The sequence below is a fragment of the Neovison vison genome, chromosome 5 (genome assembly GCF_020171115.1).
Source record: "Neovison vison isolate M4711 chromosome 5, ASM_NN_V1, whole genome shotgun sequence".
NCBI lineage: Eukaryota > Metazoa > Chordata > Mammalia > Carnivora > Mustelidae > Neogale > Neogale vison.
This window is the reverse complement of record NC_058095.1, coordinates 14,561,236-14,577,044: the sequence shown is the minus strand read 5'-3', so window position 1 is coordinate 14,577,044 and position 15,809 is coordinate 14,561,236. Positions and strand designations below refer to the sequence as shown.

The 15,809-nt window shown below is 46.1% G+C and overlaps 1 protein-coding gene, 1 long non-coding RNA gene and 2 other non-coding genes across 6 annotated transcripts in view; 3 read left to right on the top strand and 1 right to left on the bottom strand.

Annotated features, from left to right (window-relative positions):
- Positions 1 to 669: 669 nt before the first annotated feature.
- Positions 670 to 1,055, top strand: LOC122906079. The gene is made up of 2 exons (XR_006384516.1): positions 670 to 759; positions 970 to 1,055. It is a non-coding gene; the product is annotated as an uncharacterized LOC122906079 (long non-coding RNA).
- On the top strand, positions 821 to 891 carry LOC122908123. Its single transcript, XR_006384902.1, has one exon. It is a non-coding gene; the product is annotated as a small nucleolar RNA SNORD104 (small nucleolar RNA).
- A 29-nt stretch (positions 1,056 to 1,084) lies between the features above and the next one.
- On the top strand, positions 1,085 to 1,219 carry LOC122908146. The gene has a single exon (XR_006384925.1). It is a non-coding gene; the product is annotated as a small nucleolar RNA SNORA76 (small nucleolar RNA).
- Positions 1,220 to 2,321: 1,102 nt separating this feature from the next.
- The window catches only part of TEX2 (testis expressed 2), a 106,406-nt gene continuing 92,918 nt past the window's right edge, over positions 2,322 to 15,809 (bottom strand). For 2 of the 3 annotated variants that reach the window (XM_044247632.1, XM_044247634.1), the window contains exons 8-12: positions 15,470 to 15,602; positions 9,741 to 9,866; positions 7,424 to 7,633; positions 5,372 to 5,492; positions 2,322 to 3,778 (exon numbers count right to left, since the gene is read on the bottom strand). In XM_044247632.1, coding sequence (XP_044103567.1) covers positions 3,656 to 3,778; positions 5,372 to 5,492; positions 7,424 to 7,633; positions 9,741 to 9,866; positions 15,470 to 15,602 — 713 coding nt within the window. In that variant the 3' untranslated portion in view covers positions 2,322 to 3,655. The remainder of the gene's footprint in view (positions 3,779 to 5,371; positions 5,493 to 7,423; positions 7,634 to 9,740; positions 9,867 to 15,469; positions 15,603 to 15,809) is intronic. The other variant, XM_044247635.1, reaches the window with a different exon arrangement.

Sequence of the window (15,809 nt, the reverse complement as noted above, 5' to 3'; positions counted from 1 at the left end):
GAGAGCCCCATACGGGGCTCGATTCCAGGACACTGGGATCATGACCTGAGCCGAAGGCAGAGGCTTTAACCCACTGAGCCACCCAGGCGCCCGTTTCAGCATTTATTAAAGCACTGCCCTCACATAAGTTTTCCACATCACAGCAGTGGTTTAAGAACAATTATTTGTTTACCACTCAGAATGTGCAGGGCAACTGACATCATTTCATTTAATGTTCACAACAATTTTTTTGGATATTCCTAATCTCCAGTTGAGGGTCATACAACAAATTCGTCACAAAGTCAGGATCTGGTTGCGCGTCCTCGACATTCAAAGACAGACTCTTCTTAACCAAACAGGTTACATTCAAAAAAAGGACAAGGTTAGATTATCACCTTTATATGCTCAGCTCCTAGCCTACCTCCTGGCACAGAACATCACAAACAAGTGAATCAGTTGGGTCCTATTTGTAAACGTTTCTGTAAACTGCAGAGAAACGGGCTAATTAAAAGCCTGCAATCAACACAGAGAGAGAAAAATGCAGACTGGCAGTCTTTCTTTGACTCCCATCTCTATGGTTGGCATGTGACCACTCTACACTCTGGAGGACTCAACGAGCACAGCCGCTTCTTAGGCTGCGTTACGGCACGTGACCGGATGTTTCACTTGCTATTGGTTACTGCCGGCAAGGCCCGCCCAACCGCCTCCCGTCAGCTCCATTAAGTAGGAGCCAGAAGCAGCGCTTCACTCTTTCGGGGACTGAGACGCTGGAAGGCTGAGGTGTGTTTGTGATGGGCTCTAGCGGGTCGGCCCGGGAGCCGGGTGGGTCGCTGGGGGTCCTGCACTGATGACATTCCCAAAAAAAGCACGTGTTAGACTGCTGATGCGGGTGATGCGAACAACAATCTGAGCCGGGCCTCCGAGGTTGCGGCGGGCGGGGACCGGGCTTGCGGACGCAGCCCCACTAACCCACCCCTCTCGTTCTTGCAGGTTCTGGCCGGGCCGAGGGCGTCGGATCTCCCTGTCCTCCCCTTTGACCTCTCCCCACAGCCCCTCAATAAAACAATTTGATGCCAGCGCCTGCGTTGGGTGTTCCTGTCGCGACGCGCTGCCTTTGAGCCCCCGCTGCGCCTGCGCGTGGCGCCGGGGGTCAGGCTGCAGCGCCAGAGTACTGCGCTTGCGCATAACTGGGGCCGCCTGGTTCCCCCGCCGGCGGCCCTTTTAACCGCGAGCTACAGAACTGCGTTCGGCTGCAGGGAGCTGGGAGGTTTTCCGCGGGGGGTTGCGACGACTCCAGCCTCTGTCTCGTAGCCGGGTTGAAGCGTCCTGGAGAGACGTCGGGGATCCTGTAGGCTTTGCTACTCAGTGCCCCGCACGTTCCTGACCGTGATCCTGGAGACCTGATTAACCGTGGCGTGGATGACCTCTGAAAGGCGGGGGTTGCTAAATGAGCAGTATAAGAGCCCCGGTATACTTCACAGGAACTGGTTTCAGTCTTGATGCGGCATGAATTTGGAAACTAGCCTGGCTAAGGTGTAGCAGCAACACACTTAGGAAAACTGTCATTTAGGGCCAACTGCGTATTTGTATACTGTGCTGAGCATGAGATAAAGGCTTTGGGCAAATTAGCCCAGTTAGCCTAAACAAGGTCGTTGTAAAGCTACATTTCATGCATTACTGGGCCCATCAGGCACCAAAGTAAATGCAATGCACACTCCTTCCCAATCCAGATTGATGGTGATGATCCATCTCTCACCCGGGTTTAGGTGAAAGGTCTATCAGTTCTGAGCACAAGGCAGCACTGTTGAAGGGCAAGGATGCACGAGGGCAGTGTTTAAACTACTTTGGCATATCTTAAGTGCAGGGCGCTTTAAGTTAACAGGATTAACTACGCTATTGAGGGTGTTAAGATGAGTGCAGAAACCAGACTGTCTCTTGGGTTCTTAAAATCTACGATGTCAGGGTCTGATGAGGACCACCTTGCAATATTAGCCCATCTGGTGGTCACCCAGGAATTGGAAGCTACTTGGGCAGCTGAGTGCCCAAGTGACTTGTACACACTTTATTCTCTCCCTATTATCCAAAATGGATTGAGTAGAAATAACTTGGATGCTTATCTAGTGTTTGACATTGAGATATTTATTTTGTGAAACCACGCAAGCGATTGTAAATCCCCACATACTATTTAAGTGCAATAAGGTAGTCATGTGTAATCTCTTTACACAGTAGTGCATCTAGTCCTCTGCCTTTAGTTATTGCACAAAAATTATAGACCAGTGAACAAGACATGCGGACTGACAGGCAAATCGGCCTACACACAGAAATTAGAACAGTACACCGACTGGAACGATCAAATAATTTAAGTCAAATGTTTTAATGGTGCAATTAAAGTAATCAAGGATTCAAATATATTTTTTCAATGTATTAATTTCTTTAAAGTCATGTTCAGGCAAGGTGCTGTTTAAAAAACCACTATTAGCTTTGTCCACAGATGTAAGTTATCAAAAGTTACCCATGGTAGTTTTGATGTTGAATGCAGCTTTTTAAACAATAAAAAATTGTGTTTTAAGAGTACTTCTCAAAGCAAATTCTACAACTAGGGAGCCCCCAAACTTGTAAACTAAAGATTCTGACACAAATGCACCAAATAAGGTTGGCAACATTAAAGAAAGGTCACATGGATTTTTAGATAATGTAGTGTTTAATGTTGAGCAAACTTGGTCTGGACTCTCAAAGGTGACAGTTTGTTTTGGCTGTCAGAAGAGGAAACTGCCCACAACCTCAAAACCTGTTAGATTAACCCCTAAACCAGTTAGATTAACAAAGCATGTAGATGCCTATATAAAGCACAGAGCACATAGGAGGTGCCTGATAGAAAGATGTGGATCTGGCTCTACCCTGACCCCAATCCACTCATGTGCAGTATTTGACATTTTCACATATGCTCATGTCTCAGGAAAACATTTGGGATTAGTTAAAACCAGGTGATTGTATCTCATTGGTAGAAGGCTTGGGATGGTTTGATCTCATGGCTTTGCCTAATGTTCACATAAATCCCACTGTCCCCACCCCTGTCAATCGGATGTTAGTGTGTATGTGTTCTATGGCTACTTGCTTCCAAAATGCACAATATGAAAAGAAGTTAAGTTGCTATGCGTATCTCTTTATCATCAATGAAATGGTTCACAAAATTCCACTCCCCACCCTCCACATGTTCCTGAATTGACATTCTCTGGGAGCGTGGAGGGCTATATCACCCACAAGATGCAGAAGTGAGAAAATCATTCCATTGTGCACCAGCCGCCTGAGGAAAAGCTTTGGAGGAGTTGAGGCAAAGGGAAAGCCTTCCAGTTGTACAGCTTTGCTTTTACTGTGCTCTGGCTGCCACAAAAACTGGTAGACTCAAAAAAGCCATGGAGTGAGTCATCTGTAGCCTCTGGGCCCACTGTGGTGATTGTCCCACAGTCCCCTTGGCTGAATCTAAGCTTTGCAGCCAGCAACCTGGATACCAGTTCCCCAGACACGTGGAATGATACCTCGCAGTGGAATGGGCACCAGCAGGCAGAGGGCAGAAGCTGTGGCACGAGGAGAGGCCAGTGCTACAGCACGGGTGGCAGCCGAGAACCCCACACCTTGAGCTAGGTCTCCTAATACTGGAAGGTCAGATCTTCACCCATCACAGCTGATCAGCAGCCTCCACAAGTGGGTCCTTGAGGAGGCAGGAAGCGGAGCGAGGGTCCATGGCCGAGTGCATTATAGGGATATAGACATCATCCATGTTTGGCATGACAAAAACTTTCTGTAGAAAGAAATAGCCATGTGGAAGAATGCTTGCTGTTCTCAGGGTGTCACCCTATTCTGTTCTGATCATTTAGGATTTGGAGAAGTTTTAGAAGTATACCTGAAACAACTTTGTGCACATTCTAAACTAGTTTCTCTGCCACATTTAAAAAGTTGAATCACATTAGCACATGGACTCAAGAACTCAGCTCTGGGGCAGAAGCAGCCTTTTGATTTCATGTACATATGATAAAATTCATAAATAATAATGAGTTCATAAATGAATTCATAAATAATCAACACCATTACTTCAGAAATGAAAATCTGCTTCAGGGACTTTTAGTATTTCCAAATTGCTATGTCCAGAACACAAATCCCAAGTGAATTTTATTCATTTAGATCTTAGCACCAAATGTAAGCTCATTTTTTTTCACCCAGAACCAGACAAAGCTATAAATGAAAGAAATCCTACTTTATAATGAACATAAGAAAAACAAGCAGTGATTGATAGTAATGGTGCTTTGCCTACCCTGTTTATAAACTAATTATATGCAAGTGAATTTTGGCAATACGTTCAGTCTCCAGTAATAACCCTCTTACGAAAGCATACACAAAGCAAAAAAAAAAGATGGCTATGGGAGGTTGTAGCAATTACTCATCAACTTCCCAACTTGCCTCAGAAATACCAGATGCCAGGGTGCCTGGGTGGCTCAGTCAATTGGGTGTCTGACTCTAGATTTCAACTGAGGTCATGATTTCACAGTCATGAGATAGAGCCTCGAGTTGGGCTTTGCAATGGGCTTTGCACTCTGGAGGGAGTCTGGTTGAGATTCTCTCCCTCTCCCTTTGCACCTCCTCACACTCTCTCTCTAAAATAAATCTTAAAAAAAAAAAAAAAAACAACAAAACCCAGGTGCCAACCTCCACCCCTTGTCCTTTCTTTGTGCTCCTTGTACCCCAATATCCCTGAAAGAGATGACCCACTCTAATGCCTATTGTAGATCTAGGGAAAAGGAAAAAAACTAAAGATTGTCTTTCCCCTCCCTAGGTTCAAAGTACTTTTCCACTTGGTGATATTGCTAGGCTTTCCAGAAACTGGTTTTCGGTTAACATTCATCCATAGCTTTTAAATATGAATATAAGTTTTTAAAGGCAAGAGCTCAAGATATACCCCTGCAAAATTAGGGGTCTCCTTCAAAAGGTGAAACTCATTTACAAAGTAAATTGTTTGCCAATTCGTAACACCTTAAAAGACAACCATGCCTCGAATTCCTGATAGTTGATCCCAGGGCCTTGGCTATACCGCTATTTGCTTGGGCGGCAGAAAGCAGAAACCAGGCTTGGAGAATGAGCTCTGGCTTAGCGAACCCACCTTTGGAGCTTCCTCTAAACAACTTAACGGGGTTCTGTGGCTAGGGCTCGGGGTTTCTGAGACTGTACCTAAAGTGGTATGCCCATTTGATCATGATGGGTACTTTCCTGGGATGAGGGCCCATAGCTTTCAGTAGATTCTCAAAAGCAGATCCTGACCTGGATGGACCTCAGAACCTCTGCTCTGCCCCGAGCTTTGAGACTCTGGTGAAAGGCACACCAGGTGACACCACACGTTTACCTGAAACTCTTGTTCCAGTTTCTTCTCTATCCAGTCTGTCACATGAACTAAAGTCACTTCTCTCTCTCCAAGTTTTGGCCGAGCTTTCAGCTCTATATGTGGTGGCTTCCGGAAACCGTACCTTTTGAAGAAAACAAGTAGTAAACAACTACGATTAGATGCAAAGAGAGGAAGTAGACAAGTACCAACAGCAAGCACTGTTCATTTACCCAGGGCTATGTGCTTATCTAAATGTTCTCTTGCTGTAAAAACCCCTCTAAAATGATTCAAGGCACCAAACAGGAATCATGAGCTCCCACATCCCTGGACTATGTGTAAGGCTGTGATGATCCGAGAACAGTTCTGACAAGCTGGGAAATTTAGGAAGCACTACTGGAAAAGTCTGACGTGGGCATTAGTTTCTGTTTGGTTTTTGGTGTTGTTGTTTTTCCTGAAACAGCAAAGATCTTTGTTTCTATTTTAATAAAGGTAGTATATGTACATTGCAAACCCCAAAATATACATGTGTACGAAGGAGAATGTGAAAGATACTGCCTCTCTCTGAATCTCACCCCCAAGACAGGACCAGGGTCAACTTCCCCCACACTCCTAACATGCATATGTAAACAAAGATCATTCTGTAACCTGCTTTTTCTTCCCATCCCCCACAGCATACTTATTAAGGCCTCCCAGTAGAGCAGACTGGCATTCAGAACTGTTGGCAAAGGATCCAGACACGAGACTGTGTGCTATCAAACTACCTAAAAACTTCCATTTGTCATGGATCAATGTTCTAAAAATTACAACAAAAATGGCAAATTGCTACAAGCATTTCTAAACACTCCCAAGATCTATACTTAACTTTATGGATTCATAATAAAGGCACTGGGTAGTAGGACCCCAGAAGCCTTTAATTTTGTCTTCCACTAAGCAGTGGCACCTGTAACTAATACATCTTAAAGCATGAAAGTGAAGAAATGTGTCAACTCTATTAAAAAATATATTTTTTGTTAGGTTTGGAAGACTGTACAGTAAGATATTAATAATGGTTATTTGTGGGTGGTAAGATGAGAGGCTTTTTTTCCCCTCCACTTTTTTCATTTGTTCCCAATCACTTTTTTTTTTCCCAATGAAAATACTAGTCTCGAAAAATAAAATCTAAAAAGGCATTTTAAAGTTTTTACTGGGAAGTACTGGTATCATCTCCAAATGGTTAGTCGACTGAAAAACTGTCTTCTGATCATTCTCATAAACCCTTCTGAATGCCAGGAATATGTACCAGCATGACAGTTTCAACTCTAGGATAGAACAGAGCTATCTTTTTTATGCCAACATAGTTTCTGGTACAACAAGGTCTCCTGCAATCACTGTATACACTTATTATATACATTTTAAAGGATCTGGAATGTCAGTTTTAAACTGCAGTTCACAGATAGTGATTTTCTTCTGCTGGACCCATGAATAATAGGTTATTTCAGTGGTTCTCAATCCTGCCTTAGTGCCCCATGCCCTGGATCCTGGGGCTGGGTAAATCTTTGTTTTTAACAAATCTGCGGTTGACTGTGATACGCAGATAGGGTTGAGAACCACTGGTTCATGCAATGACAACTCCTTGGTTAAACTGCCTACCACAGTTACCAAGTGCAGAGGCTCTGCCCCCTTAACACGGAGGTCCAACCCAGGGAGTCTTCCCTAAGCATCTCGGGCTCTGCTGAATGCAGAAGCGGGTGACAGTGGTACCCATCTCCACGGGGTGCTGTGAGAACTGACGGCGAAGCAGCGACACCCCAGGCCAGGCAGAAAATAAGAGCTCTACGATGGCGGCTCTTCTAACTGGTAGAAAGAGCTGGTTTCCAAGGGGAGGAAGACCAAGAAGAGAAACATGTGAAGAGGAAGCTTTCAATGGGAATCAAGCATTCACAGAAGAAAGCAGAACTGGATTTGCAATGGACATGAAGGTTCCATGATGGAATATCTGAGAGTGCTTCTGCCCAGGAGTGGGCGCTTTCCATCATTTCAGGGTAGGGGGGAGGCAGGCGGGATATGTAGGGTCACGTGACTGGCGGTACGCACCATATTCGGTCAGTCGGCGGAGGTGGAATGTTGACTGCCAAGGTTCCTCTGCATTCCTGCACTTCCACGGTTAGCAGCAGGGGTGTGTTGGAGACTTCTTCAATCTTCTTCTTAATGAACTCTGTCTCTGTTGCTTTTTGGAAGTATTTTGACTTGGTAATTTTATCGACAAACCTCATGATCTTACTTGTTCGATGACCTCCAACATACCTTTAAATGAGGGACGCAGACAGGTGTTAGAATAAACTTTGCCCTCTCTCCCCGCCAACCCTGTGGCTCTGCATTCACCTCACCTTAGACAGGAGTTTCTCAACCGAAGCGCCACCCACATTTTGGACTAAGTCTTCGTTCTCGGGGCTGTTCCGGGCACTGTAGGTGGCTTAGCCACATCCCTGGCCTCAACCTTCTAGACCTCAACAGCATGCTTCCCTAGTCATGATAGTAAGAAATGTCTCCAGACATCGCTTGAGGTCTGCCGGGGGCAAAATAACCTCCAGCTGAGGAACTACTACATTAGAGAAGCTGCAGAGAGTAGACAGAGTCCACATCATGACCAATGGAGAGACAGAGTTCTCACAGCGCAGAGAAGGCATCTCACCTTCCTCCTCCTACCCCCTCCTCTTACTACTACACCTACTATGACTGATTATACATCCTGCGTCCTGTTGGAGAAACTGCCCCATCTCTACACATCAAATAAGAAATCATGGGGGCGCCTGGGTGGCTCAGTGGGTTAAGCCGCTGCCTTCGGCTCAGGTCGTGATCTCGGGGTCCTGGGATCGAGTCCCGCATCGGGCTCTCTGCTCAGCGGGGAGCCTGCTTCCTCCTCTCTCTCTCTCTCTGCCTGCCTCTCTGCCTACTTGTGATCTCTCTCTGTCAAATAAATAAAAAAATAAATTAAAAAAAAAATAAATAAAAGAAATCATGTCCCTGCAACAACAGGGACATAAAATCCAGCAGTTAACTGACTGCCTTTTATTTATTTATTTAATTATTACTATTTTTAAAAGAATTTTATTTATTTATTTGACAGACAGAGATCACAAGTAGAGAGGCAGGCAGAGAGAGGGGGGAAATAGGCTTCCTGTCGAGCAGAGAGCCTGATGCAGGGCTTGATCCCAGGACCCTGGGATCATGACCTGAGCCGAAGGCAGAGGCTTAACCCACTGAGCCACCCAGGCGCCCCTTGACTGCCTTTTAGGTGATGTTATTATCAACTTTAAGTGGCAACTACTTTTCAAAGGGCTTAGAACTCCTTTCTAAAGAAAACTACCCATCAAGCTGGCACGCCAGCAGGCCAAGAAAGCAAGCTTTTCTATCAGGTCCTAGCTACATAAGACTTCCCTCAGAAGAGAGGATATTTGCCTTTAACAATCCTCCAGAGTTTCAGAGTGTCAGGCACAGTATGTGTGTATAGGGAAAAGCAGTCATTCTTAGGAAGGTGAAGAGAGTAGGTTTTATATAACATATACAAACTTTAGTATCAACTCCTCAAATGTCCACACTCTCTCCATCTTCTGTCGGATTTCAAAAGCGAACAGGCTGCTCTTTTCTTACTAAGTGCTTCTCAATCTCTGGTGTCTTTATAATCTTCATTTCTTCAACTCACTTTAAATAACAAAAAGCTCCTTATGGAGAAGCTGTGTAAACCCTCCAACTATTCCATAATCCAAGTAACAGGCAATAAAATTCATGATCCAAAAGATCAGCTAAGTGACCCACATTTTCGACCTATACCAAAGAAATCCCCCGCAGTGTTCCAGTCTTGCAGGAAGGTTCCCGCAGCGCCAACAGAAACGCGACCAGACCAAGGGGGCGCAGTGCCCTCTGCCGACACCAGGGGGAGGTGTTGCGTAAGCTGTGCCCCTGGCCGGAAGCAGGCCTTTCAATTCTGTACTCAATATTATTTTCTTACATGCAAGCGATGAATTACTAAATTCTAATGATACAGTATATGCTAATATATTAATTATAATACAACATATGCTAATAATACAATATACAATATATGCTAATTATTTTAATTCGCTAATACAATATATGCTAACTAACTTGAATTTAAGTAACATCTTCAGAAAATACTAGTTTTCTTCAATGGCCTGGGAAAGCCGTTCTGATGGGGGAACCTTCTCAGCTCAGGAAAGCTATTCAGGTGTTTTTGCTGTGGGGCCCGGGGTTGGAAGCCACTTTGGGTTCTTAATGCAAAAACCGTTCGCTCAACGTGAAGGAGTAAGAAAGATTACTGCGAAGAGGGGGAAAGCTCACTCCCGACTTGGCACCTTGACCCGTGGAGACCCTGGAAACCGGATCCACTCACCCTTCGGCCCCTGGGAGAAGGGGTTTGTCTCCTGCGCTGGGCTCTGGAGCGTCGTCTTCCTCTGAGGAGCCAGCACTGGAGGACTCCTCCTCGCTGTCCGCCAGACAGTACGCCCTGGGCCTGCAACTGATGAGGGCAGAGTCACCACCGTAGCCTGCCCATGGGGCTCCGCGTCGACAGAGAACACACGTGCCCCACCGCAAACGTGTCCTCACTCTCCCCACCCCACCCAGAAAAGACGAGGCCCAATCCAAGAGCCTTGGGATTGGTCAGGCTACCCGGGAGACTCTTCAGCACCAAGTCCCCTGAGAGCAGCACGGAGGACTTGGGCCTCAGGAGTTCCATCTTGCGCATGCGTCAGGACAGGTGGGGGTGTGACACAGAATGCAGTGACCTCATCAGCAGCGCGCAGGAGCCATGTGGGAGGGAGAATGGAAAGAACAATGGTTGCAGGGGGGAGGTGACAGCTTATGTTGGTGACATGACCTCCTCTCACCCATGACAGGGATGTTCAGGCAAGTCCCCTGACTGGCTCAGCTCCATAACTATGATGCTTCCTTTATCGCCTCCAGATTCGTTTTGACTCAAGACTCCTTCCTAGTGAAACTACGTAGCCTACCCCATACCTGCCTTAGCTCCTAAAGGCCATAGAAAAAGTGTCAAATCTCAACAATCACAAGAGACAAATCTCAGGGGACTCTGGGAAGCAACTGATGGGAGAACCCAGGAAGTTTCCTGGAGAAATACAAATTAAAAAACCATTTTAAAAATAAAGTAATACGAAGCCTCATCGAGGAGCAAAGTCCCTCATTAATCCTTCCAGGTTGGATACTCAGTGTCCAGAGGCAGGGGTTTACTAGAACCCCAGCAGGGGCAAGTGCCCCTCTATGGCACAGGGCGGGGTTCCTAGCTGAGCTTTGGCCCCATGAAAGGCAGTTCCCTCCCTGGATGGTGGCTTTGCTTCAGAGAAGCAGAGAGGCCGGGTCCATCTCTGAGGCTCAGACACTTAACTGGGATGAAATGAACAAGGGACAGATCAGTCTTTGAACACTACACTAAGCAACCAAATGGTCACAAAGCAGAGGCAAGGCCTCGTATTTTTGATCAAGACAAAATTACCAGGACAGGAGAAGGCAGCGGGGCTTAGGTCCTATCCCTACAGGTGCAATCCCTTTTGGGATTCCTCTGATGCTCAAGGAGGGGGTTGGGGGGAGACAGCCATTTCTTGGCCAATGGGGGCCAAGGGCACCCAAGGGCAGAGTACACACATGAGTGCAGACCTGAAGGGCCAGCAGAGGCCCCAGCCCTGGAAGGATGGGGCTGAAATCCCCACCCCTGAACAGGAGCCGGGCTGTAAGAAGACCTCGCAAGTGTCCTCCCTGGCAGGACACCCGGCTCCTCCCCAAGCCCAGCTCAGAAACATGAGAGCCAGCTGTTTCAGCCAACAGGCTTGAGCGTACAGTTAAAGGGGAGCTCCCCCTGCAGATATGAAAGCCTCCTGTCCCTGGCCAAGACGACAGGACCGGACTGACTCCGCCTCCTTCCATCAGCGTCCGGGCTAGATTGGGAACACTTATGGGTGCCCGTTGCTCTCAAAGCCATGGCAGAGTCTCCCGTGGTCAGGCAGCCCTCACAGAGATCTTCTTTTATATAAAATGTGCACAGCAAAATAGTATTCCCAAGAAAGCCCAAGCTGCGGGTTGGCCTGAGGAAAGTCAGGGAGGCAAATCCCCGAAGGTCACGCGGCCACCTGAGACGTCTGTTTTGCTCATCCAGCAGCACAGCGCCCGGGCTCCCTGGCTCACAGACCCAGCACTAGCAGGCGAGGCATCTGTGTGCTCCCGGCTCAGGAAGCTGGTTCCTCAGCCGCGCAGCACAGAAAGCTGCCTTGCGATCTGGGGCTGTGGTGAGACCCTCTGAGCCCCCATCCCCTCCTGTCCCCACTGGTACTTGTCATCTGGCAGCCCCCAGGCCTGAAGCAGAAGATGCCAAGGGCTGAGCACTGCAAAGAGCTCTCAGGTTCCCAAATACACCCTCAGCAGGCCAGAGAACAGGAAGCATTCTGTGGCTCAAAGTTAGTCATGGAGACAACACCCTATCAGTTAAAGTAGACCGGGTGACATCAAATTGTGATTTTGGAACAAACGGTACCTCTACATGGCACCAGCTAATTAAATGTGTCACTCTGTTTGGCAGATAGTTTTGTAACTGAACGTGCATTTGAAGATCTCATGATGGCAGCATGAGCTTCAGAGAAAGATACATTGCATGTTCCTGTATAAGAACGCTAGAACGTAATAAGCCTCATTTTTTAATATGCATCTTAGAATCCAGATGAGTATGATATCCTTTCAAAAAGCCACCTTAAAGGGCTAATTCTAGTTTTGCTGCTGCTGCTAAAAATCTTTTTGGAATGTGCTTAGAATCAGACACATAAGAAAAAGTGAATTATTGTATCACTGATACTCTATCTTGGACAGACCATTTCATTTCTTGGTCTCATAATCACCATTGCCTCTGAACAACTAGCAATTTCTCCAGGATCCAAAGCAGGACGATTTGCTGATGCTCAAAATAGTTAAAAGAATGTCACAGACTCGAGAGACAGTTCTAAAAGGCAGCTCCAAAAAATACTCTAAGTGAAGGATGAGACAGCCCAGCGAGGTGGCCACCATACATGTGGCCCAGGCACGCACGTGTGCACACCCACAGAGAAAGGCCGGGTCACGGGGTGGGCTGTAGGCACCTGGCTCCCCAAAACCAGGAGCTTTGTGATAGTGGTGGTTTGGGGTATGCTGTGGACTACAGACCCAATACGGAGGTGGCAGGGACACCCCTGTGGGGACTGGCTCGCTGGACACAGGCTGCTGAGGTAGAGCATGAACAGGCCAACTGCCTTACAGAAAACGCCCTCCTCCAAAGCCACGGTCCCTTCAGAGAGCCCCCAGCATGGAGAACATTTCCCTGACTCCCTCTGGTCCTCTTCGGGTCAAGTCCTAAAGTTACGACTGCTCAGCTTGCTACCTGAATCCCACTTCAAGCACCTTATTGCCCCAAAGTGATATTAACTACAATATATAAAAGGGCAGCTACTTGGGCAATAAAGACTAAAGGAAAAAAGTCTACAAATAAAAAGTATACACACATTTAAAAGAGAAAGGACTTCACCGGACTAAAGCCACACAGGTCGCCATTTCTTCCTATCATCCTCAGGGTAGTAACGGGAAACAAGCAAACTTTCTATAAGTGGGGCTTCCCGCAGGGTGAGCAGCATCTTCTAGAGAAACACCCCCACCCTCCCGGGGCATGATTACTTGCACACTTGAAGGGGGACTGAAAAAAAGCCGTGAAACAAAGCAGAGGCCCTGCCACAGGCTACTCTTCAGAGAGGTTCGCTCTTAAGGGCGTTCCAATATGCTCAGGACTGAGGAAGTAAAGGCGTGGATTCTAGAATCACTTCTGGGATTATTGGGTTCTTAGTCATGGATGGGCTTTCAGAGGCTCTCAATACTCCCAGAAATTGTGAACCCAAATGGTATATGCGCAGGCATTTTCAGGGAGAAGGATCCAGAGCTCTCGGATTCCCAAAGGGGTTCTTCATGTTAAAAAAAAAAAAAAATCAACGGTCCATTTTTCCAGGCCTCTTTTCCCGAATGAAGTACTTTCGGAGTGGCTCTTTTTCCTTGCCTTTAAAATTAAATGACAAGGGACGCCTGGGTGGCGCAGTTGGTTAAACGACTGCCTCCGGCTCAGGGCGTGATCCTGGAGTCCCGGGATCGAGTCCCACATCAGGCTCCCAGCTCCATGGGGAGTCTGCTTCGCTCTCTGACCTTCTCCTCGCTCGTGCTCTCTCTCACTGTCTCTCTCTCTCAAATAAATAAAATAAAACCTTAAAAAAAAAAATTTAAAAAAAAATTTAAAATTAAATGACAGCCGATTATCCATTAACATATAAGGTAACACCCTCATAGGAAGAAGCAAGATATTTTATACCAGACTCCACCAGGAAAAAAAAAAAATGGTACTTCAGGAGTATACTACAAAATCATTCTACCATATTCCCAAAGCAGAGGATTTTTTTTTTTTCCATGCAGTCTGGAGAAACACTGCTTGCTCAGAAACCTATTTCTCCTCTAATCAGCCAGGGTTTATGAACTTGAAATTGTGCCAAGAGAGCCATGTGAGTAAGGGTGAACGTGGAATGCCTACACGGCCAGGATCTCAGGGACCTAGCTGTGTCAGGGCCCCACCTGCTGCCCAAGACGCCCATTACCAATGGTGCCGGCACAGATCTGTTTCCAGAATGGACTCCTTCTGACTGAAGCGCGCTCTGTCCCTGGCAGTGCAGTGGGGGCGTCCAGACACAGGAAACTGAGTCTGATTAGAGACCTAGATCAAAACCCCAGCAACTCAGATCAGGGAAGTTGGCAAGACTTTCCCTCCCAGGAAAGCCTCTTATAGACTCTGACCTCAATCCTCTTAGGTCTACACACTGAGCCTTTATGTCCAGGAACATGATGAAAGGACAAGCTTCCTAGTGGCGTCACATGGGACCAAAACAAGACTCAGCACCTACAGGGTATGAAATGCTACACGGAGAGTTGATAAACACCACTCACCAGAAAATACAATCCACAGATTGCCGAATCCAAACACATTTTAACAAATAGCAGAAAAACGAAAGGAAAATAGCACAGATACAGGTTAGATTGCATACAGGTGGGGAAATTCTCTAATTATTTCATTAAATCAGAATAATCTAAGTAAAAGCACATTCTCGAATGTATGAGCCCCCCCATCTGCTATGACCGCATGTATGAATATACGCATTAGTCAGCATCGTAACTAAGCAAAAATCTAAGAGTCTGTGTGTCTTTTATCTAGACCTTTAAAAGACCTTGTCTTTTATCTAGACCTAGAAGGTGGCTCCTTGTGGGGTTTTCCTGTTAACGTACTATTAATTCCATGCCAAAGGGATAAAAATGTGAGAAGCAGATTCTACTCAGCATTTTTAGTTTGGTCAAAACAATACGATAATTTAAATTTGTGGTCAGAGGCAGTCATTTTAAGGTACATGGGAATGTAAAGTTCTAGCTTACCCATTCTAGGCATCTAAGGGGGAAAAAATTAACCTTCATTAATTATCTCACGAATCTGAAATATTTACCAAATCAGACAAACTCTGGGCATCAGATGCAAGATCTTCTACAAAGAGAAGAATTCACTACTAAGCAAATCAATACTGTATTATTTAAGGAAAATACATCTCAAAACACTTTAGGAGCACCATGTTGGCTGCAAAATTAATCGTCTTATTAGAAATAATTCAGACTCTGCGTGATTAAAGCACATATACCCCCTAGGGCCCTTAGCGTTGCCCACACAATGCTATCTGGGGCTGCAAGTTGAAGGAGGACGTTTCTGGATGATGATTCTCTTCACAGAGCATTTTACTGTGCAGATGAGCCTGTCCTACAGGTCTGGGTCAGTGATGCTTTCTGGGTAATTGATGCTGTGCGCCCCACCGGCAACACCGATGTCACAAGGCGCTGAGCAGAGGTGGGGATGAAAACAGGGAATAAACCCCTGAAATCCTCTGTGGTCCGGAAGCACTTGCCCGGAAACTCACTCAACATCTAAGGCTACTACACATCTAAGCTGTTTCTCAAAGACTAGAGGGAGAGGTTGGTTCCCCAGGGTTGGATTAGTAAATTCATACGGCCCCTTACCCTTCTTTGCCAATTTCTCCAACCTTCAGGGCTTCAACAAGAGGCTCTTTACCTAGTTTGGTCAAATTCATTTTGGTCTCGAGAGTCATCAGAAAGGACCCATTGTAGGACATTTCCAAATCGATCCAGAGTCCTGGAGAAATGGTGAAAAAACAGAAGTTTTTTTTTCACCCCAGAAAAACATGACTATAGATGACAGTATAAAAATATGTATTTTAAAGTATCGAAGTAGGTATCACATTGAAAATCTGTAGATTTATATTGCCTGACTACCCATGCGTGCAAGAGGAGGTCCTCCTGGAAAGGGTTCAAGCGTTTGTCAACTTGCCAACACGTAAAT